Source organism: Hylobates moloch, unplaced genomic scaffold (genome assembly GCF_009828535.3).
Source record: "Hylobates moloch isolate HMO894 unplaced genomic scaffold, HMol_V3 SCAFFOLD_2, whole genome shotgun sequence".
Lineage (NCBI taxonomy): Eukaryota > Metazoa > Chordata > Mammalia > Primates > Hylobatidae > Hylobates > Hylobates moloch.
In genome coordinates, this window is record NW_026652277.1 from 22976888 (window position 1) to 23000130 (window position 23243).

Consider the following 23243-nt stretch of genomic DNA (forward strand, 5'->3'; position numbering starts at 1 on the left):
GGGAGCGCTTAGAACAACAGGATTATTATTATTAACAAAGTGTAAGTGACAGTAATAACAGTGAACTAGAAAAACATACTTCATTTTAAAATTGAGCCAATTCATAGAAATACGTAAACCCAGTTTAAGTAATCTCTACACTCCCCCAGTCCAATTTTGACTTATCGTTATATATTAACTTCAGAGACTCCCTCAGCTGACAAAATGTACTGGTAAGCTTTGGAGATACCCAGGCCACCATCATTACAGTCACAGGGAAAGATTGTTACACAAAGAGAAAAGCCTGTTGAAATGACACCTTCTCAGAGATTTGTCAGTCTTTGTCCTTTATTTTGCATTTTCGGTGGGGGACAACAGGGAATATCTCTGCCCCTTGTGGCTGTGACTTTGGAAGCTCAGCCTCCATCTGTAAACTGGGGACACCGGAGCTTCCAAGCTGGAATTCTAGGATTTAGTTCCAGCCTTGGGGTTGCTGTGGGGACCGGGGCACCTTCTGCTACAGCTGCCCCCTGCTGCTGTGACCTCAGGACAAGAGGCTCAGCTGCTCTGCCCCAGTCGCTGACCGGGCTGTGCAGTCCTCCCAGCCATCATCTCAGAGCCTCGGACCACAGACCCCTGACACATGACCGATTTCATGGCAGCTGACCCAGCCTTGGGCCCCTCACCCAGCGTGGCCGGTCTCCCCAACCAGGTCAGCATGCAGCATTGCACAGCAGTTCAGTTCTTTTTTTGTGTGGTCCAAAAAAATACTTCGCAAAGTCTGGGTTATAAAAATCTTACTTCTAGAACCTAGTCACTGGTCATTTCTATGCAAAATTTACCCTCTTCCAGTGTCAGTTTTTTCCCTTGGGAAATTTCACTGATTTCCAATTGTCTACACTTCCTAGCTCTCTGCAAAGTGGAAATGCTCACAGAGGAGAATGCTTTTTCTCTTCCCAGTAGAGTGACTTCCAGTAGTGCAGCAAGCCTGGCCTTGCTCTACCTGCTCCCTCCCGCTCTGTGGATATGAGGAGTGGTCCATCTCCTGGCGAGTGGGCATGAGAGATCTGCACCTTGCCTTCCCCCTTTTTGGAGCAAGGATGCACACGGCGTGCACAATTCTGCTCCACTCCTCCATGCTCTAAGTGAGAGAAGTGCAAATTCTGCCCTGTGTAGGAGAAGAAGGAAGAATGTGGGAACACGTAGGAACAGGACAGAGTTTGAGAGAGCAAAACATGCAGTGGAGAGACTCTGTGTGAAGTACTCGACATTGGCCATATGTGTCACCAATTGGGTTCTATGCCTTCTAAAAGGAGCCTTGACTACACAATTCACAGTGTCCACAGAACAACTAAGAGTTGTAAAAATACAACTATTCTTACAGCTAAGAGCAGAAGGCTGTAGAGATACAGGGTCATAATGATGGGAGGTATTGTATAATGTAGTGAGCAGTGCCTCATAAACATACACACAATTAGCCCACAGTGAGCTGAGTGTCTCAGAGCTACTTCTTAGCACCTCCTTTTTATGTAGACCAAGGGTGCCACCCTAGCTCCTGCAGAAACAGTTGTGATGATCTGGGGAAAGGTAGAAAAGGAGAGCAGTAGCATAGAGTTCATGCATGCACGTCTCTGAGAGCGTGATTTCATCCAGTTGTAGGCTGAGGAATCCTGCATGAGCAAATGGACTGGCTACCTGTGTGTCCTTTCGGGAATCTTCTGATGACACTGGGCAGTAATGAGTTTGAGACTGCATATCCTAGACAGTGCTTGGGATGTAGCTTCTCTATTTTGGTAATTAAATAGAGACCCACTGGTGCTTAGTGACTTAGCTAAATCAACTGCCTGGCTGGGGATACTGATGACTTCATCTTGGGAAAGTGAAGGAGGCTCCCTCTGACATGTTGGTTTAGAAATAGGCAGCTGGAGCCCCCCACTCAGGGGTGAGAACCAGGTGTGCTTAGACTGCAGGCCTCATGGATAGGGCTAAAGAGACAGGAGCCCCTGTGCAGAGGAAGGTGGACAGGGTGTGGTCATGGAAGCAGTTCTTACCACAGCTTGGTCTTCCTTTAAAGCCTTCTTTGGTGTCTTAGCTTTCTTGGCCCCAGCAGATGATACATTCATGGTCGCAGAATGTGGCCTCGAAGCTGTGGTGCTGGGTGGAGACTTGGGCCATGGGGACAAAGAGGCTTCTCTCCCCTTGGCTGATCTTGCAGCCTGCCACACAAAAAGAAACAACTTTGTTATTGTCATTTTGTTTCTTGGATTTGTGTCCCTTTCTTTCACACTCTTCCCCTCCCCTGAGCTGGAATTGCAGAGTTGAGGTTTTCAGTCCTAGAGCGTATGGATTTGTTCTTGCTTCCGGGCCCACAGTCTCTCCTAGCAGGATTTGATTGGCAGGCTGGGCTTATTTCTCCACTCTCCCCCTTTAATCCTCATGTCCTAAGAAGAACACACCAACAGATCCATGCTCTTTGGAAGCCCGTGAAACGGTGGTCTATGTGGAGAGGGGTGGGTGGCAGCTCGAGGCTTGTATCTAGGTAGGAAGAAGGTAGGGAAATAGTAGGAAGGATGAGGATATCAGGATGTACTCCTCCTGATGCCCCACTAGCTGGCTTTTTGGCTTTCGATTTCACTCTCTGCTCCCTGTTCTCAACAATCAGCTCCTGATCTCCCGTTCACACTTCTTGCCCCACTTTATTTATTTATTTATTTATTTATTTATTTATTTATTTATTTATTTATTTATTTTTAAAGAGATAGAGTCTCACTATGTTGCGCAGGCTGGTCTTGAACTGCTGGACTCAAGCAATCCTCCTGCCTCGGCCTCCCAAAGTACTAGGATTATAGACATGAGCCACTGCTCCTGGCCTTGCTCTCACTTTCGAGAACTTTCTTTTTCAAACTCAGGTTGGAAAGTGAAAAACCTCAGTATGCTACACAGATTTGTCAATTCAGATACCGAAATCAGAGAAGCACAAAATAAAAGAGAAAGAGAGAGAGAGAAAAAAATACAAACCTTTACACTTAAGCTGCCATACTTTTTTCTCATTTCCTTGTCCTCTTTCTGTTTATTAATCTGTAAAATTGAAGGCCCATATCATTGGTTATTATCTGCAAAGATTAAAAAAGGCAATTTTCTATAAAACTTCTATAAGCAATGAAAGAGTAACATTTTAAACCACTTGTCTCCCAAAACTATTATGGGATAAAAGTTATAATATCAAAGAAAAAACAAACTTGTATCCAGAAAAAGAACTTTTATTAAAAAAGTGAACAGGAATACATAACATTGCAAAAATCTAAAGTCATTAACATTTATTCATTGAATTAAGTACAACAAAGATCATAGGAAAACATGCATTATTTGCTTATGAGGTGATAATTTGATACATTATTATAACAGCTACAAATACTAGGCCTTATTCTTAATATAAGATAGCTTGAGAAGGCCGGGCACAGTGGCTCACACCTGTAATCCCACTTTGGGAGGCTGAGGCAGGTGTATCACCTGAGGTCAGGAGTTCAAGACCAGCCTGGCCAACATGATGAAACCCCATCTCTACTGAAAATACAAAAAATTTGCTGGGCGTGGTGGTGGGCGCCTGTAATTCCAGCTACTTGGGAGGCTGAGGCAGGAGAATCGCCTGAATCCTGGAGGTAGAGGTTGCAGTGAGCCAAGATAGTGCCATTGCACTCCAGCCTGGGCAACAAGAGTGAAACTCAGTCTCAAAAAAAAAGAAAAAAAAAAAGATAGCTTGAGAAATTTAAGATAATTTAATAGTTAAACTTCGATAATGTAATGAATGAAATTTTACTTTAAAAATCAATTTCAAAGCTGGGTGCAGTGGCTTACGCCTGTAATCCCAACACTTTGGGAGGCTGAAGCAGGAGGATTGCTTGAAGCCAGGAGTTCAAGACCAGCCTGAGCAACATAGCAAGACCTCTGTCTCCATAAAAAATAAAAAAATAAAAATTACTCGAGTGTGGTGGCATGTACGTATAGTCCCAGCTACTCAGGTAGCTGATGCAGGAGAATCGCTTGAGCTCAGGAGTTTGAGGTTACAGTGAGCTGTGATTGTGCCACTGCACTCCAACCTAGGCAACAGAGTGAGACCTTGACTTCAGAAAAAAAATCAATTTTAATTTCTAGGCATAAAAGGTACTGTATCAAAAAATGTATTATCAGTGCATGTTTCCATAATATTAAGATTTTTTCATAATATGAATTTATGAGTAAGGCCAGGGATTCTAATTATAACTAATCCTACTTGAAATTAAACAATGATGAGAAACACATCTAACCATTAATCTCATTGGCATCTGAACAACAACTACCATGGATTTGTAAAATTCTCTCTCACCTACCAATAAAGCAGAACTCAAGAGCAAGCAGGGCTGTCTAACGACATCTTGCAGTCTGAGAGGATAGTTACTGATGCCCACAAAAGGCTTTACTTAGTCGGTTTCAATGGGTTTGAACTCAAGCCTAATACAGTCATGAATGGCTTAACAATGGGGACACATTCTGAGAAATGTCTCATTAGGCAATTTTATCATGTGCAAACATTAGAGTGTACTTACAGAAATACAGGTTGCACAGCCCACTACACACCTAGACTTTATGGCATAGCCTATTGTTCCTAGGCCACAAACCTGAACAGCATGTTACTGTACTGAATATTGTAGGCAACTATAACACAATGGTAGGTATTTGTGTATCTAAACATATTCAAACATAGAAAAGTTACAGTAGAAATATGGTATCATAATCTTATTGGACTACCATCGTCTATTTAGTTTTTTGTTGACCAAAATGTCATTATGCAACACATGGCTGTATTATAGTTAAGCTTTGTTGTAATGGTTTAAAAATCATTTTCTTCATACTACTAGAAGAAAGTTCTAGAAAATGTAATAAATCATCCCTCAGATAGAACCTGTGATCTTTAGAAAGGACTGAAGAGCGTCAGAAAATATATGACTATTTTGTCTTAATTTCTTTCAAACACATAGGGTTGTTTAAAGCAAGAATTATGACACTGGTATAAATATATAACATATGACAACTATAACATGATGAATGAAGAAATAAATAGATATATAAATAAACATATATGTTTGCAAAGTTTCTATACTTTACATGAAATTGTCCAACACTAACTCCAAGTGGACTGTCAAAAGTTAAGAATGTAAATTACAATCACTAGAGCGCCTGCTATAAGATAGAGCCAAATGGTAATAGATAATTTGCAATGGAATTCTAAAATATTAAAAGTAGGCAAAAAAGAAGGAACAGAGGAATGATCACAACAAAACCAAGAGAAGACATATAGAAAATAAATAATGAAATAGTAGAGCTTAATCTGACCCTATTAATAGTAACAGTGAATGATGAATTAAACAATCTAGTTAAAATGCAGAAATGGCTTGGATGTATTCAAAAAGCAAGCCCAACTATTTGCTGTCCACAAGAGAAGCACTTAAATATAAATATAGTGAGAGATTAAAAATAAGTGCATTGAAAAAGGAATGCAACACAAACATAAGAAGGCTGGAGATAGTGCATTTATATCTAATATAGTAGATTTCAGGATGGAAGACATGCTAGGCTAAAGAAAGACATATAATGATAAAAAGATCAGTTCATTGGAAGACATAATGTTCATAAATGTGTATATGCCTAATAACAGAGCTAAAAAATATGCAAAGCAAAATTGGTAAAATTATGAGAATTAATAAATAACACCCCTGTCTCAGAAATTGATAGAAACAAAAAAATTAAATACATATAGATGCCCTGAATAACACTATCACTCTCTTGATCTAATTTATAACACCCAACAGTGGCAGAAAACACATCATTTTCAAGTATATATAATACTATCCCATGAAAGACTACATGCTGGGGGAGGCACCAAGATTGCCAATTAGAAGCAGCTGTGGTCCATGGTTGTCATGCAGAAGAATAAAAATGGTGACTGAATTCAGCACCTTCAATTGAAATATCCAGATTCTCACATTGGGACCAACTAGGCAGACAACTTGACCCACAGAGAGTGAAGAAAAGCAGGGTGGGGTGATGGTCCACCCAGGAGCGGCACAGAGCCAAAGGAACCCCTGCCCCCAGCCAACGGAAGTGGTGAGTGATTGTGTGACCTCCCCTGGGAAACCATGCTTCTCCCATAGATCTTTGCAACCTGTGGATCAGGAGATCCCCTCATGAGCCCATACCACTAGGGCCCTGGGTCTGATACACAGAGGTGTGTGGAGTCTTGGCAGACTAGCTGCTCAGGCATACATGGAGACCCAGCAGTTTTACATACTCTGGTCCTGGGAATCCTGGCAAGGTGGCAGATCTGTCTGTACCTTCCCCTGGGAAGGGGACTGAATCCAGGTAGCCAAGCAGCTTTGTTCTGCAGGCCCCACTTCCATGGTGCCTTACAGGTTAAGACTCGCTGGCTTGGAATTCCAGCCAGCCAGCAGCAACAGGCGGAAGACAGCCTGAGATGGACCAAATTCCCAGGGGGAGAGGCGGCTGCCATCTCTATGGTTTGGTTGACTCAGCTGTTCTAGCCCCCCAGTTCTAGGGAGTCCAGGTGGTTCAGATGAGGAGGAGTCTCCCACAATGCAGCACAGCTGCTGTGCAGAAATAGTGGCCAGACTGCTTCTTTAAGTGGAACCCTGATCCAGCTCTCCTCACTGGGTGGGGCCTCCCTGCAGGAATTTCAGCAACTCCAGCCAGGGTTATATGTACAGAACTCTGATCTGTCCCTGGGACAGAGCCCCAATTAAAAGACACAAAATGGCAAGCTGGATAAAGAGTCAAGACCCATCAATATGCTGTCTTCAACAGACCCCTCTCACATTCAAAGAAACACATATGCTCAAAATAAAGGGAGGAGGGAAAAATTTACCAAGCAAAAGGAAAACAGAAAAAAGCAGGGGTCACAATCCTAGTTTCTGACAAAGCAGACTTTAAACCAACGAAGATCAAAAAAGACAAAGAAGGGCACTACATAATGGTAAAAGATTCAATTCAACAAGAAGAGCTAACTATCCTGAATATCTATGCACCCAATACTGGAGCACCCAGATTCAAAAAGCATGTTCTTAGAGTCCTACAAAGAGACTTAGACTCCCCTCTATCCATTACTGTATACCAGAAGTGTTTCTGGTTTTTTGCTCTTACAAACAAAGCTGCTATAAACATTTGTGACCCAAGACTTTGTGTGAACATGTGCTTTTATTTATCTTGGGTAAATACCAAGGAGTGGGATAGCCAGACCATCTGTTAAATATAGAATTTTAGAAATTTCTTTTAGCTGTCAAAATATTTTTCTAAATGGTTGTATAGTTTACATTTCCACTAGCAGAGAATAAGAGTTCTAGTTGTTCCACATCCTTGACAACACTTTATATGGTCGACCTTTTAAATTTTAGCCATGCTAGTGAGTATATAGCGATATTTCATTGAGATTTTAATTTGTATCTCCCTAAAGACTAATGATGTTGAGCATCTTTTTATGTCATCATTTGCCATCTATATATCTTTTTAAATAAAGTGCCTGTTCAAATAGTTTGGCCATTTAAAAAATTGGGTTGTTTTTATATTATTACCTTGTAAGAGTTCTTTGCATAGTCTAGATGCAAATCCTTTGTTAAATATATTTTGTGAATATTTTCTCCCACTCTGTGGTTTGTTTTTTCATTAAAAAATTTTTTTGAAGAGTAAACTTTTTGTTGTTGTTGTTTAAGACAACGTCTTGCTCTGTCACCCAGGCTGGAGTGCAGAGGTGTGATCAGTGGTGTGATCAGGGCTCACTGCAACCTTGACCTCCCTGGGTTCAGGTGATCCTCCCACCTCAGCCTCTGAAGTGTCTGGGACTACAGGTGCATGTCAACATGACTACCTAATTTTTCTATTTTTCATAGAGATGAAGTTTCACTACATTGCCCAGGCTGGTCTTGAACTCCTGGGCTCAAGTAGTCCATCAGCCTTGGCCTCCCAAAGTGTTGGGATTACAGGCGCGAGCCACTGTGCCTGGCTAAGCTTTTTAAATTTTTGATAAACTGTAATTTGTTAAGAAATCTTTGCCAAATCTGAGACCACTAAGATTCTCTCTTATACCTTATTCTAGAAGTTTTGTAGTTTCAGCTATTACAATTCTGATCCATTTCAAGTTAACTTTTATATGAGGTGTCAGGTAAGGGTTGAAGTTCATTTTTCGCTTATTGCTGTCCAATTGTTTCAGTACTATTTGTTGAAAAGATTATCCTTACTACTTGAATTGCCTTTGCATCTTGGTCAGAAATCAATTCATTATATATGATCCATAGGGTCTACTTCTAGATTCTCTAGTCTGTTTCAGCAATCTATGTTTATCCTTACGCCAAGACCACTTTACCTTGACTACTATAGTTTTACAGCAAGTTTGAACCAGGTGTGTGCATCTTCCAACTTTGCTCTTTTTCAAAATTGTTTTAGCTATCCCAGGTCTTGTACATGTCTATATAAATTTTAAGATAGGCTTGTTGATTTAACAACAACAAAAAAAACCCTGCTGGGATTTTGATTAGGATTGTGTTGAATCTATAAATCAATCTGGAGAGAATTGACAGCTTGATAATATGCATCTCCTGAATCATGAACAATGGAATATTTCTGCAACTATTTAAGTCTTTATTTCTGCAGTATTTTATATTATTAACTGTACATGTTTTGTGTGTATTTTGTCATGTTTATCCATAAGCACTTAATATTGTTTGATGCTATCATAACTGGTGTTTTTTCAAAATTTCAATTTTTGATTGTCCATTGCTTATATATAGAAGTACAAGATTTTTGTATCTTGATCTTTGCAACCTTTCTGCATTCACTTATTAATTCTAGTAGCTATTTTTGTAGATTTGTTAGGATTTCCTATAGAGATGATCATGTCATCTGGGAATTTAAAAAGTTCTACCTCTTCCTTCCCAATCTGGATGTTATTTATTTTTGTGTGTGTGCATTATTGCACTGGTTAGGACCTAAAATACAATGTTGAATGGAAGTGATAACAGCAGAAATTCTTGTCATATTTCTGACTTCAGACTCAAAATCTTCATCCTTTCACTATCAACCATGATAATAGTGTGTTTTGTAGATATCTCTTATCAGCTTGAGAGGTTCTCTTCTACTCCCAGTTTTCTGAGAGTATTTTTTATCATGAATGGAAATTGGAGTCCCTCAAATGCTTTTTCTTCATCTACCTGCCTTCTGGCTCCATTATTTTATATTCTTCCCATGAACAAAATATATTTATCTTCACTCGAGGCCTTTAAAAATCTCATTGTACTATAGCATCAACTTGAAGTCTGGAATCTCATTATCTAAATCAGGTCCAGGTGCAGATGAGGCTCCTTGAGTACAATCTCTCTTGATCTGAAGATCCAGAAACTAAAGAGACAAGTTATCTGTCCCCACACAGCCAATGTTCCATGGTGGGACACAGGATAAGCACTAGAGATCCCACTCCATTCAAGGGAAGAAGGAGGCATAAAGCAATAGCTGGTCCATAGTAATTTTGAAATCCAACTAGGCATATATTGCTGGTTCCTTGACTAGGACCAAGTCCTGCTCCACTTTTGGAGGCAAACTACCACACACAGTAAATATTGCTGGAAAACTTGAACTTCTGAAGTCCATGTAGTTGTTTTTACTCTGTATTGTTTCTCACAGGTATCGTGGGAACCAGCCCCCAATATTTCAATGTAGGTTCTTTCTATTTTCCCCAAGTGTTGGCCAGTCTGAGAAATAAAGAGAAAAAGTACAAAGAGAGAAATTTTATAGCTGGCCCTGCGGAGGTATCATCACATATTGGTAGGAGCGTGACGGTGACCTAGAGCTGCAAAACCAGCGAGTTTTTATTAGGGATTTCAAAAGGGGAGGCAGTGTACGAATAGGGAGTGGGTCACAGAGATCACACACTTCAAAGGGCAATAAAAGATCACAAGTCAAAGGGCAGAGCAAGATCACAAGGCAAGGGAGAAATTAGAATTACTGATGTGGGTCAATGTCCCGCTGGGCATGCATTGTCTGGATAAACATCTTAACAGGAAACAGGATTCGGGAGCAGACAACCGGTCTGACTAGAATTTACCAGGCTGGAATTTCCCAATCCTAGTAAGCCTGAGGGCACTGCAGGAGACCAGGGCATATTGCATCCCTCATCTCAACCACATAAGACGGACACTCCCAGAGCGGCCATCTATAGACCTACCCCTGGGAAGGCATTCCTTTCCCAGGGTATTAATTATTAATATTTCTTGCTGGGAAAAGAATTCAGCGATATTTCTCCTACTCACTCATCTGTTTATAGGCTCCCTGTAGGAAGAAAAATATGGCTCTATGCTGCCCGACCTCGCAGGCAGTCAGACCTTATGGTTATCTTTCCTTGTTCCCTGAAAATCACTGTTATTCTGTTCTTTTTCAGGGTGCACTGATTTTATATTGTTCAAATACACGTTTTACAATTTGTACAGTTAACACAATCATCACAGGGTCCTGAGGTGACATACATCCTTAGCTTACAAAGATGATGGGATTAAGAAATTAAATCCTATGCCTAGGATTTAATAGGCATAGGAAATTATAAAAGTATTAATTTTGGGAACTAATAAATGTCCATGAAATGTTCACAATTTATGTTCAGAGATTACAGTAAAGACAGGCATAAGAAATTATAAAAGTATTAATTTTGGGAACTCATAAATGTCCATGAAATCTTCACAATTTATGTTCTTCTGCCACAGCTTCAGCTGGTCCCTCCCTTCGGGGTCCCTGACTTGCTGCAACACACAGGTGGTTCCTTATTTCCTGTGTGCTTCCTTATCTTTGACTATGTGATATTAATTGCTCCCATAATTGTAGGGGAGAGAATTCCAGGAATTCTCTGAGGCTTAGGATTAAAGTACTTCCTTACAGAGAGTATTTCCATTTGCTTCTTTCAGGGGTACTTCCTATTCACTTAAAACCAAATTGATGCCAGGTGCGGTGACACATAGTCCCAGCTACTTGAGAGGCTGAGGTGGGAGGATTGCTTGAGCACAGGAGTTTGAGATCAGCTTATGCAACCTATCAAGATCCCATCTCTTAAAAACAAGCAAACTAACTAAACTGAGGGTTTGAGGTTCTGTGAATACAAATTTGAGTTGCAAATCCCCTGTAAGTCCTGCCTCTCAAAACCCTTCATGAAGAGATTGTCCCCCTTGTGTTGCTCAGTACAGAGGCAACTCTCCCCTGCAGGCCTCTGGGTATTAGGTAGGTTGCAGGTTTACATTTGTTCACATTCATTCTGCAGGAATGACCTTTGGTTCTCAGCCTAATGCAAGAGATCACTGCTGATTACCCCTACACACACATACACACACACGCATGCACACACACACACACACACAAGCACTCTAGCATGCCCTGCACTGTGACTTCTGTTTAGTGCAGATGAGTAAATCCCTTCAGGACAATCAGCTTGGAAACCTCAACTGACCCCTCTGTGTTTCCCTTGATGTTTGACTTTTGACCAGGTAAGCCCCATGTCCCTGGTCATTGTTTTATGCTTTTACAAAGATGTTTGTAATACTGTATCTAGAATTTTTTGAGGTTTTAAAAAATTTGGGCGGGAGTCACTTTGAATGCTAGTTCACTTGGTAAGTTTTCCCTGTAATCAATATCGATATGGTTAATTTTTAAAAGTTTGAGCCCTTTTTCCTACAGTTTCCATTCTGCCTCAGAATTCTCTCTCAATACATTGGAGTTGATACATGAACTTAGGTTTATTTGGAATCCCTGGACTAATAGAAGAAGCTTCCACGTTTCTTCCCATTAGGGTGATTAATGATCCTGGTTTTTTTTTAGGACTGAGGGGTTTCTCAGGATGTAGGGCTTTCAGTGCTAAGAATGAACAAACCAGGATGAGTTAGTCACCCTATCAGTCATGATCAATGCTTTCACCACTAAGTGTAGGTGTGAATAATCCACTCTTCTTTTCTCTGAGGATGGAAGGAACCTTTGCACATTACTAGTGGGAACAGCAAACTCATGACCCAATAGCTCCTTCCTCACTCTGTTCCTTGTTCAGTGAAATGGCTCGGGGGGGATAAAGGGAGCCTCTGGAAGACCTGCAGGACTCCTATTCATACAGAAGTCATTGATGCCACCTCCTCCAGCTCAGCTCTGGGTGCTCCCCTTTTTAGAAAGACAATTCCCTGGCCAGGAAGCTCCCATTGTCATATAGTGTGCTAGATGACCAACTTCCTTATAAATATATAAAGTGGTGTGTGTGGGGGATCCCTCTCCCAAGCAATTCCTGTGATTCACCTTACCCAAGCTCTCCTCTTGGTGGGCTAATAAAAGACCAAAGGAGTGTGTCCTGTCTGTTAATTTTCTTCTTGTAAGTTTTTAATCAATAAACTTTATACCTGCACCACACATTCTAGAGGTATGTATGCCCATACCCCTGTATTCCATCCAGGAATACAACAGCACAACACTAGATATTGCCCATGGTGAGCAGTTGACCTAATCACCACGTTGCGAGAGATAAATGGCAATTTCCTTATGTGGAAATTTGGACCGCCTCCCTGAGCGCAGGGGTAATGGCTTACGTTTATGTAAATGTATTAGTATTAGTAAATGTATTAGAAAGTGTAACATTCTAATAGCGATGTGCCAGGGAAAGGAATTGGTGAATACATAAATTAAATGAAAACAGAGGAAGAGGATCAGAATCACAAATGGATAAAGACATTTCACTTAACCATACCTGGCTAAGAGTCTTTCCTTATTAAATGAGGCAGCAGATCTCAACATGTGGTCCAAGGACCCCTAAGGTGCCCCAATCCTTAGGGGTTCTGTGACACCTAAATTATTCTCATAATAATACTAAGAGATTAGTCACTGTTTCTTCATTCTTATGGTCTCACAAGTGGACACTGGAGTTTTTCAGAAGCTATGTGATATTTATCATGGCAGAGAATACAGAAGCATCTATGAGAATTTAAATAATTTCCAGGAAGCCAAATACTAAAGAAATTTGCAGAAATAAGTGGCTGGGTCTGGTGGCTCATGCTTGTAATTCTCGCACTTTGGGAAGCTGAGGTGGGTGGATCACTTGAGCCCAGGAGTTCACAACCAGCCTGGGCAATGTGGCAAAACCCTGTCTCTATAAAAAATAGAAAAATTAGCCGGACACGTTGGTGCATGGCTGTAAACCCAGCTACTCGGGAGGTTGAGGCAGGAGAATAACCTGAGCCCAGGAAGTCAAGGCTACAGTGAGCCATGATTGTGTCACTGCACTGCAGTCTGGGTGACAGAGTATGACCATCTCCAAAAAAAAAAAATACATACATATGTAAGACAAAGCCACTTTTGCTAAACATTTTCTGTGTTGGGAAAGATTTTCTTATAAACAATATGCCATTTATGTCAGCATGTAAAGAGTTTGGTGTTGTTATTTTCAAGTCATTTAATAAATAATTTGATTCTGTTTTCTTTTCATATATGGTAAATATCAATAGATAAAACCCATCTGTGTTAGTCTGTTCTCACATTGCTATAAAGAAATATCTGAGACTGGGTAATTTATAGAGAAAAGAGGTTTAATTGGCTCATGGTTCTGCAGGCTGTACAGGAAGCACAGGGGCTTCTGCTGCTGGGGAGACCTCAAGAAGCTTCCAATCATGGTGGAAGGTGAAGGGGGAGCAGGTGTCTCACATGGTGGGAGCAGGAGTGAGAGAGAGAAGTGGGGAGGTGCTATACACTTTTAAATGACCAGAACTCACCCACTATAGTGAAGACAGTATCATGGGAGCTGATGCTAAACCATTCATGAGAAATCTGCCCACATGATACAATCACCTCCCATGAGGCCCCCACTCCAACATTGGAGCTTACATTTCTATATGAGATTTGGATGGGAACACACATCCAAACTGTATCACCATCTAAACCAAATTTTCTTGGGGGACCTCAATAATACTTAAGATTGTAAAGAGATCCTGAGACCAAAAAGGTTGAGAACCCCTGGAATGGAACCTGGAAGTTAATCCTGGAAACCCCACTGTAGTTACTGTGTATATTGTATAGCTGTGTCACGTGTGTATTAACAGTATTATGGGCTTATTAAAGTACATATAGTTCATGCTATATATAGTGTGGGTTAAGCCACTCTCAAATAAATATTTTTTGTTATCCCTTCCATCATTTACTCATAGCAAATATTTATTGGCCATCTACTCCATGGGGGCCACCATGTTAGGTTTTAGGGGCAAAACCGTAGCTCACAGAATGGAAATAGCAGGTAAGATAACAGGCCATCTCTATAGAATGTGAGGAGAGCCACAAGAGGAGAACTGTGTGCCATGCCAGCATGAGGGTGGGCACCTCTTCCAGGCAAGGGAAGTCAGGGTGGGAGAAGTTTCCCAGAGGAGGCAGCATCTGACCTCCGACCTGAAAGATGAGAGGAGCTAACCAGGTGCTGACCAAGAGAGGTCAGTTCAGGGAGAAGGAACAGCACAGAAGGAACAGAACTCTGAGGCACCCTTATCTGAATCTCCCGAGTATAAAGAGAGAAATCTACCTGCTGATTTCAGGTAGGGTGGACGGCTGCAAGAATTGATGGGGCTCACTCTGATGAATTTTGAACAACACACCCTCAGGAGAGCTCTTCCTTTCACAAGGTTTGCCTTCTGGCTCTTTGACTTCCTAAGTGGATTGTGAGTCGGTCGCAGTGGCTCATGCCTGTAATCCCAACACTTTAGGAGGCCGAGGCAGGAGGATTGTTTGAGTACAGGAGTTCGAGACCAGCCTGGGCAATATAGTGAGACCCTGTCTCTATATTTTATAAATGTTATTTTAAAAAGTAGATTGTGAAGGCTATGCAGGACTAATAAATGTCCAAGATTGCATGGAGCACATTTGACTGACCAGTGGGCAGAGACTCACTGATAGTGAGACAGGGAACACATGGACAGCAGAACTTGCTCCTCTGCCTTCCATAGCATACAGGGACACAGTCACATTAGGCCACGCTTGTGTCATGTTTGTCTTGATGAAGAGCCACTATTCGCAGAGCTTCCATGAAAACGTGGTTTTGCACAGGCCACTGAAAGCATCTGTTTCCTAACTGGATGGCCAAATACTGCCACATGACATATAACAGGACTGCACAGGCTTGAGGCATGCCTCAGAGGGAATGCAGGTGTCAGGAACCTAGTTGTGGGAGTGAGGGAGACTGCAATGGTAACTTAGTGCTGTGCCCCCAAAATGGGGCTAGGGCAACCTATGTACTTCCTTCCTATCTCCAGTCTGGATTGTTCCAAGAAATAGGGTACATAGGGGTGAAGCAGATGGAAATGAAGTAAGAGAAACAGTTCAATCATGGTATTTTTCTGATGAGGACCCTCTCTTTTGTTAACTTCAAAATAAATAAAAGCCACTCAGCCTAGGAATCATGGGAAGACACAAAATTATTTCATATGCTTCTTAAAAGCCATTCTAAGGATACAATCACTCTAGGTTGCATTGCTTACCTAACATATATATTTTATATATAATAAATAATAAATATGTGTATGTTATATATAATAAATAAATAAATATTTATTTATCTATTTTTTTAAAGACAGTGTCTTGCTCTGTTGCCCGGGCTGAAAAGCAGTGGTACAATCACAGCTCACTGCAGTGTCAAACTCCTGGGCTCAAGTGATCCTCACACCTCCCACCTAGCCTCCTGAGGAGGAGGACGGCAGGCATGCGCTACCATGCCTAGCTACTCTTTTTTATTTTATATAAAAACGGGGCCTCACTATGTTGCTCAGGCAGGTCTCGAATTCCTGGGCTCAAGCGATCCTCCCGTCTCAGTCTCCCAAAGCACTGGGATTACAGGCATGAGCTGCCACACACAGCCAGTTTACATATACTTACTGATTGTGCCTCTTTACTACCAGTTCTTTGACTTTTTGCACTCTTAACAGGTCAGAAAATAACTTTCATTGGAAAATAGTAATAGACAAGCATGTAACAAAACCTTCTAGCTAGAAAGTATTTAAATTTTTACAAAATGACTGTGGTCAACTCCACCCTCTCCCACTCTCCCTTGTCAGTGCAATCACAAATCCTGGGTCCTGGAAAAACACAGGATAGCGAGAAACAAAGGAGGCACACATAGCAACAACAAGGCCAGTCTGCCTCCAAGTGAGTAACAGAATGCCTTGCAGGGATAGGGAGAAGGTGGCGAAATAGTGACCTCGATGGGTCCAAAGCAGGTATGCAATGGAAACCTCCATCACACGAAGAACCTCAAGCCCACTCCCTCTATTGAAATCATGAGCTCCTAGACTAGTCTAGGCAGCCTGAAGGCTCTTTCCCTGTCGTGGGGTTTGTGGTGCAGGCTCTTGCTGCTTGGCAACAAGCTTGGGGCGCAACAAACTTCTAAACCACAAAATAAAACGTGATTGGTTCCCCTGTGAGCAATACAATAGCACCCGTTAAAGGCTTACAGTTAAAATAAAGAGGCAAAGTAATTCAAAGAGTATGGGATCTGCTCCTAGAATAGGCACAAATTCACTGATTGAGTAGTTTAATTTCTTCTCTATTGCTGCTAACAAACAATATAACATTGGCTTTCCACTCTATAAAAACACTTTCAATTTTAATGACAATATGCACATTTATCTAGTTGTTTGTTTTCCAAAGCAAAGCCTGAACTTTGGAGGAATGACAGAAGAGAGTGGGGGTGGGGGTAGAAGAAATTCACCAAGTAGACTCAAATAATGGAGTCTATTTTTATATGCTAGGTATTTAAAAGTAGAGGGCCCAAAATAACACATTTGTTAACACATGGTTTTTGCGAATCGCCAACCATAAATTTTTTTCGTTGCCTGCATTCCCAAGTTGATTTCATAGAAGGCTTTATTGTAATCCAGGAGAATTGTTTTGCATTAATTTCTATGACAAGGAACCCAAAACACAGGGTGCTGAGAGTAACAAAACAGAGTTAGGGAAACAGTCATGACTTGGCACAAAGTGTGACAAGCTGTAAAAAAGCGAATGTTTCAATATCTGAAGTGGTGTTGATTTCCTATGAGCAACCTTTTCTCTTCCAAACAGTATCATATTCTTTTCAAGCACATTTAGAACGCAAGTCAAGCTGTGTTTTATTTTTTATTATAATAAACACAGTCAGTTTACTGTAACAAAGACATACTAGTGGTAATCAGCTGAAAGCCAAATACGCCACCATAAGCTGGGCGGGGGGCTGCTGTCGGGGGCTGGGGGCTGGGTAGTCAACTGATAAAAGACCAGCCGTCTGGAAAGTTCTCTTAAAAGAACATAAAAAGGCAGTGTTTTGTTATGAGACTAACACAGAATGCCAAAATATCTAGCTGGGCTCTTTTTTTATTGTCACTTATGGCAATTTGTAACTGAAAATAGCAATTCCTTCAAAATAGCGGGCTCTCATATTTGTTTTTTTAAATCTCCATAATAAAATGCAGAAACTTTATACATGGTTTTAAATGGTAATACTATTTTTTACACAAAACTCTAGTAAGCATATTTATTGCTGTGCTACTCAAACTGCTTTCTTTAAAATGACCATTTACAAATGTTTATAATTATACATGTACTTAGATTTTTGATAAAGATGAAATGAGTCATTCACAGGAAACAATCACAAATAAAGTTTATAAAACTTTCATGATTAAATTCCTGAATTCAAATTTGTTAGGAAATAACGTAAATCATCTTACCACATCCTGAACTAATGATTTTTCATAATGAAGCTCTTCTCTTAATCTGTCCCTACTATCCATTAACTGAAATAGAGAAGAAATTATATTTTTATTAAAGAACAGAACACCTAAAATCCCTCCTCAAGAGAATTTAGTGAAACATATTTTAATATGAGAAAAATGGATCTCAATCTGATCAAAAGAAAATTAAATTTCTACAGATTATCATCTTATATTATTATAGAATTATTATGTAAGCAAGTAAAATATACACAGAAAATACCAATTTATCTACACCTTTCCTCACCCCATGCCATCGAAATGTAACATCACAATAAAGCAAGTCCTACTCTGTCAAAAAGAACAATTTTGCTTAAGGCTTTATGTGACCCATCTCTTATTTTAGGGTTTTGCGCTATATCTATGTGCATATCAAACCACATTTATACCAATTGAAAATAGCTATCAGAAGCATACACTGGGCTGGGTGCAGTGGCTCACACCTGTAATCCCAGTGCTTTGAGAGGCTGAGGCAGGAGGATTGCTTGAGGCCAAGAGTTTGAGACCAACCTGGTAGTCCCAGCACTTTGGAAGGCTGAGGCGGGTGGATCACCTGAGGTCAGGAGTTCAAGACCAGCCTGACCCACATGGTGAAACCCCATTTCTACTAAAAATACAAAAATTAGCTGGGCATGGTGGCACGTTCCTGTAATCCAAGCTACTTCGGAGGCTGAAGCAGGAGGATTGCTTGAGCCCAGGCATTTAAGGCTGCAATGAACTATGGTCGCACCACTGCACTCCAGCCTAGAACAAGACCCTGTCTCTAAACAAACCAACCATTTATTTGTGGGAGCTAGAAATTGAAACAATTGAACTTATGGAGATAGAGGGAAGAAGGATGGTTACCAGATGCTGGGAAGGGTAGTGAGGGGTGGGGTAATAGGGTTAATGGTACAAACAAAAATGGCTAGAAAGAATGAATAAGACCTAGTATTTGATAGCACAACAAGGTGACTATAGTCAATAATTTAATTGTACATTTAAAAATAACTAAAAGAGTATAAATGGATTGTTTGTAATACAAACGATAAATGCTTGAGGTGATGGATACCCCACTTACCCTCATGTAATTATTACACATTGTATGCCTGTATCAAAATATTTCATATACTCTGTAAATCTATACACCTACTAGGTACCCACAAAAATTAAAAATGAAAAAAAAACACCTCATTCACTGCAGGGCCCTTGTTCCCTTGTGACTTGTCTTTGTATTTACGTTGATCAGTTGCTGTTTGTGTGTGTTATAGGCTAGTAAAATTCAACCTTTCGTTTTGATATGCATTCAATTAATTCATGTCTGTATTAATTTAATAAACATCTCCAGTGTCACTGTTCTTGTTTCAGTTCTTTATTGTTTTCCTGGCTTATCCAAGCAACACCTTCACTGGACTCTGGTTCCGGGCTTTCCTCCCTCCCACTCATTTTCTTTCTGAAACACAAATCTGATCTTGCCGCAACGTTCAAGGCTCTCCAACGCACTTAGAAAGTAATTCAAACCTTTCTGCATGAATATAATCTTCTGCCACTGTCCTCTGCCCCTTGCCACTCCTTGCTCTCATGTACTCTTCAGCTACAGAAAACCACACGCCCTTTCCTATACAAGGTGCTTTTGTGTGGCACATAGAATAACCCTCCCAACTCTCCCTCATCTATTTCCTGGCTAACTCTAACTGCTGTTCTCAAGGCCAATGCAGTATCTTTCCTCCAACCTTCCCTGATCCCGTAGAGTCCAGGCTGGGCATGCCTCTTGTGTGCCGCACAGCAAACTCTGGGTCTCTGCATCCTAACGCTATCACACCTGTACTGTGCTCTCTGACTCCGGGTCTGCCTCCCTCCCAGAGTGAAATTCATGAGAACAGAGTCTACTGTGGCAGCAGCTGAAAGACAGACACAGATACAGCTGGTATTTGATTCCTGGAATTAAAACACAAAAGCTATGAATTCCATAACTGACCATGCTTAGCCCAGATAGATGGCAAGAGGTCAGCCTCCCCAAATTCACTCCCATTTTCAACCTGTCTTTAAGTGCATCCAGGGCTTTAAAAAAAAAAAAAAAAAAGAGTGGGGGGAACACGTGGTTATCTGAAGGCTTCTGAGTTGCTCCTTTCCATTCTTCCATTTCCTGCTTACACCCCCTTTCCCACACCCCTGGTCTCCCCACTCTGTCTGCCTCACTACAGATTCTTCCTATGTAGTTTCATCAGACTCCTACTGCATTCTGGAGCCACGCCCAGTCACAAGCAGTTCCACAAACCCATGTCAGGCTTTATGCATTCATACCCTGTACCCAGCTCTTCCACTCTTGCCTGCCTGGAAAAATCAGCTCCAAAGCCCAGCACGGTGGCTCACGCCTATGATCCCAGCACTTTGGGAGGCTGAGGTGGGAGGATCCCTTGAGCCCAGGAGTTCGAGACCAGCCTAAGCAACATAGTGAGAGACCGTCTCCACAAAAAAAAAATTTTTTTTTAATTTAGCCATGTGTGGTGCATGCCTGTAGTCCCAGCTACTCAGGAGATTGAGGTGGGAGAATTGCTTGAGCCCAGGAAGGCTGCAGTGAGTCATGATCACGCCACTGCACCCCATCCAGGGCAACAAAGCAAGACCCTATCTCAAAAACCTCCAAACAAACAAACAAGCAAACAAACAAACAAAAAAAAACCTAAAAAATCAGCTCCAGTGGGCCTCAGCAGGAGAATGTGAGAAAGGTTGTGGAACTGTTTGTGAAGCTTTTCTAGAATGAAGCCAGGCATCTCTTCTCTAGTACACACTTCTCTTATAATCCTTATCTCACTGCCCTATGGCTTTGGTCTATCCCTGTAGACTTCACCTGTCCCTAGAAGGGACCATAGGTATATACATGCATTTTATTTTTTTCTAGCAGTAGCACAGTGCCTAGTACTTAAAGGCAACAAATAAACATTGCTGAACTAATTGATTTAGTGCAGGATATTGGAAAAAAACCAGCAAATATCAGCTGTCATTTGTTCAACAACATCTGAACTGCTTCCCAGTTCACAAAGCATGCTGACATTCATTATCTCATTCAGTCCACACAGTATGCCTGGGAGAAACAGGAAGGAGGAGACAGGCACTGGCCCCAGGGGACCTAGTGGCAAAAATGGAACAGGAATCCAGGGTTCTAGATTCTTTCTGCTCAGTACCAAAATGTCCCTGTATTCAATGTCTATGAGAAGTTCCAGTGCGTGTAAAGAAAAAATGAAAAGAAAGACAATTAAAAAAAAAATCAAGCAGATTAGGAGTCTGCTATACTATATTACATAATTTGTTACATATATTACATTATATATAATATGTTATATATATCACATTATATATGTTATATATATTACATTATATTTATATATTACTTTATACATAACAGAGCTATCAGAAATATAATGTGAGTCATATATATAATTTTGAATTTTATAGTAGCTGTGTTAAAAAGGCAACAGAAACAGGTAAAAGCAATTTTAATAATGTGTTTTTATCCCAATATATATTCAAAATATTATTTCAATGTGTAATCAATATAAAAAATTATTAGTGAGACATTTCACAATTTTTACACCAAGTCTTTGAAATCCAGTGTGTATTTTTCACTCACAGCACATCTCAATTGGGGAGCTACGTTTTCATTGGAAATACTTTATTTGTATTCAGATTTCATAAAATTTACAAATGAAAAAGTAGAGTCACAAATCCAAGTTACCGAAAATATACAGAAAGGTTTTCCAAGAACTGAAATGAGTTTTTAAATTTGAATTTAAATAATTGGAAATTAAATTATTAAAACTTATTTCCTCACTTGCACTGGCCACATTTCAAGTGCTGAACAGCCACATGTGGCCAGGGGCCACCATGGCACAATGCAGATTTAGAAAGCTGAGGCAGCACTTAACTGACATATTTAAACTCACAGATATAGCCAGCCATCAATTGGTGGCTTACCAGTGAGATTTTTTTTTTTGCTTTAATTTGTTATTGTGCTCCTTATAGAGAGTAGGAAGTACATGCTACTCATTTCTACCAGTGGTAGTACAGACTGAAGAGCTTGAGAAACATTTTCAATAAAGAACCGGGCCCAGTGCAGTGGCTCACACCTGTACAATCCTAACACTTTGGGAGGACGAGGTGGGAGCATCGCTTGAGGCCAGGAGTTTGAGACCAGCCTGGGCAATATAGGGCGACCCTGTTTCTACAAAAATAAAAAAAATAAGAAATTAGCCAAGTGTGGTGGTACTCCTCTTTAGTCCCAGCTACTCTGGGAGCTGAGATGGGAGGATCGCTTGAGCCTGGATGTTTGAGGCTGCAAGTGAGATATTATCGTACCACTGTACTCCAGCCTTAGGGACAGAGTGAGACTGAGACAAGGAAGGGAAGGGGGGGGCGGGGAAGGATTCAGTTATCAGGGAAACATCTCCCACCTCTGACCAATCAGGGTAACCATTTCTTTGAAAAATATTTCTTAAAAGTAGTTTTATCTAAAATCTAAGAATATCTTGAATGAGGAAATAAGAGAGGACACAAACAAATGAAAAAACATTCCATCCTCATGGATAGGAAGAATCAATGAAAATGGCCATACTGGCCAGGCACGGTGGCTCACGCTTGTAATCCCAGCACTTTGGGAGGCCAAGGCGGGCGGATCACGAGGTCAGGAGATCGAGACCACAGTGAAACCCCATCTCTACTAAAAATACAAAAAAAAAAAATTAGCTGGGCATGGTGGTGGGCGCCTGTAGTCCCAGCTACTTGGAGAGGCTGAGGCAGGAGAATGGCATGAACCTGGGAGGCGGAGCTTGCAGTGAGCCAAGACTGCGCCACTGCACTCCAGCCTGGGCGACAGAGCGAGACTCCGTCTCAAAAAAAAAAAAAAAAAAAAAAGAAAATGGCCATACTGTCCAAAGTAATTTATAGATTCAACGCTATTTCCATCAAACTACCATTGACATTCTTCACAGAATTAGTAAAAACTATTTTAAATTTCATCTGGAATCAAAGAAGACCCCGCACAGCCAAGACAATCCTAAGCAAAAAGAACAAAGTTGGAGGCATCACACTACCTGACTTCAAACTATACTACAAGCTTACAGTAACCAAAACAGCACAGTACTGGTACCAAAACAGACATATAGACCAATGGAGCAGAACAGAGACCTCAGAAATAACACCACACATCTACAACCATCTGATCTTCAACAAACCTGACAAAAACAAGCAATGGGGAAAGGATCTCCTATTCAGTAAATGGTGCTGGGAAAACTGGCTAGCCATATGCAGAAAACTGAAACTGGACCCTTTCCTTACACCTTATACAAAAATTAACTCAAGATGAATCAAAGACTTGAATGTAAAACCCAAAACCATAAAAACCTAGAAGAAAACCTAGGCAATACCATTCAAGACATAGGCGTGGGCAAACACTTC

General features: G+C 40.8%; 1 protein-coding gene across 1 annotated transcript in view; it reads right to left on the reverse strand.

The window, feature by feature from the left end:
* Positions 1-23243, reverse strand: part of CUNH10orf67 (chromosome unknown C10orf67 homolog) — a 157705-nt gene that overhangs the window by 70479 nt on the left and 63983 nt on the right. The window contains exons 8-10 of the mRNA XM_058432271.1: positions 17769-17834; positions 2998-3057; positions 2031-2195 (exon numbers count right to left, since the gene is read on the reverse strand). Of these exons, the coding sequence (XP_058288254.1) occupies positions 2031-2195; positions 2998-3057; positions 17769-17834 (291 nt within the window). The remainder of the gene's footprint in view (positions 1-2030; positions 2196-2997; positions 3058-17768; positions 17835-23243) is intronic.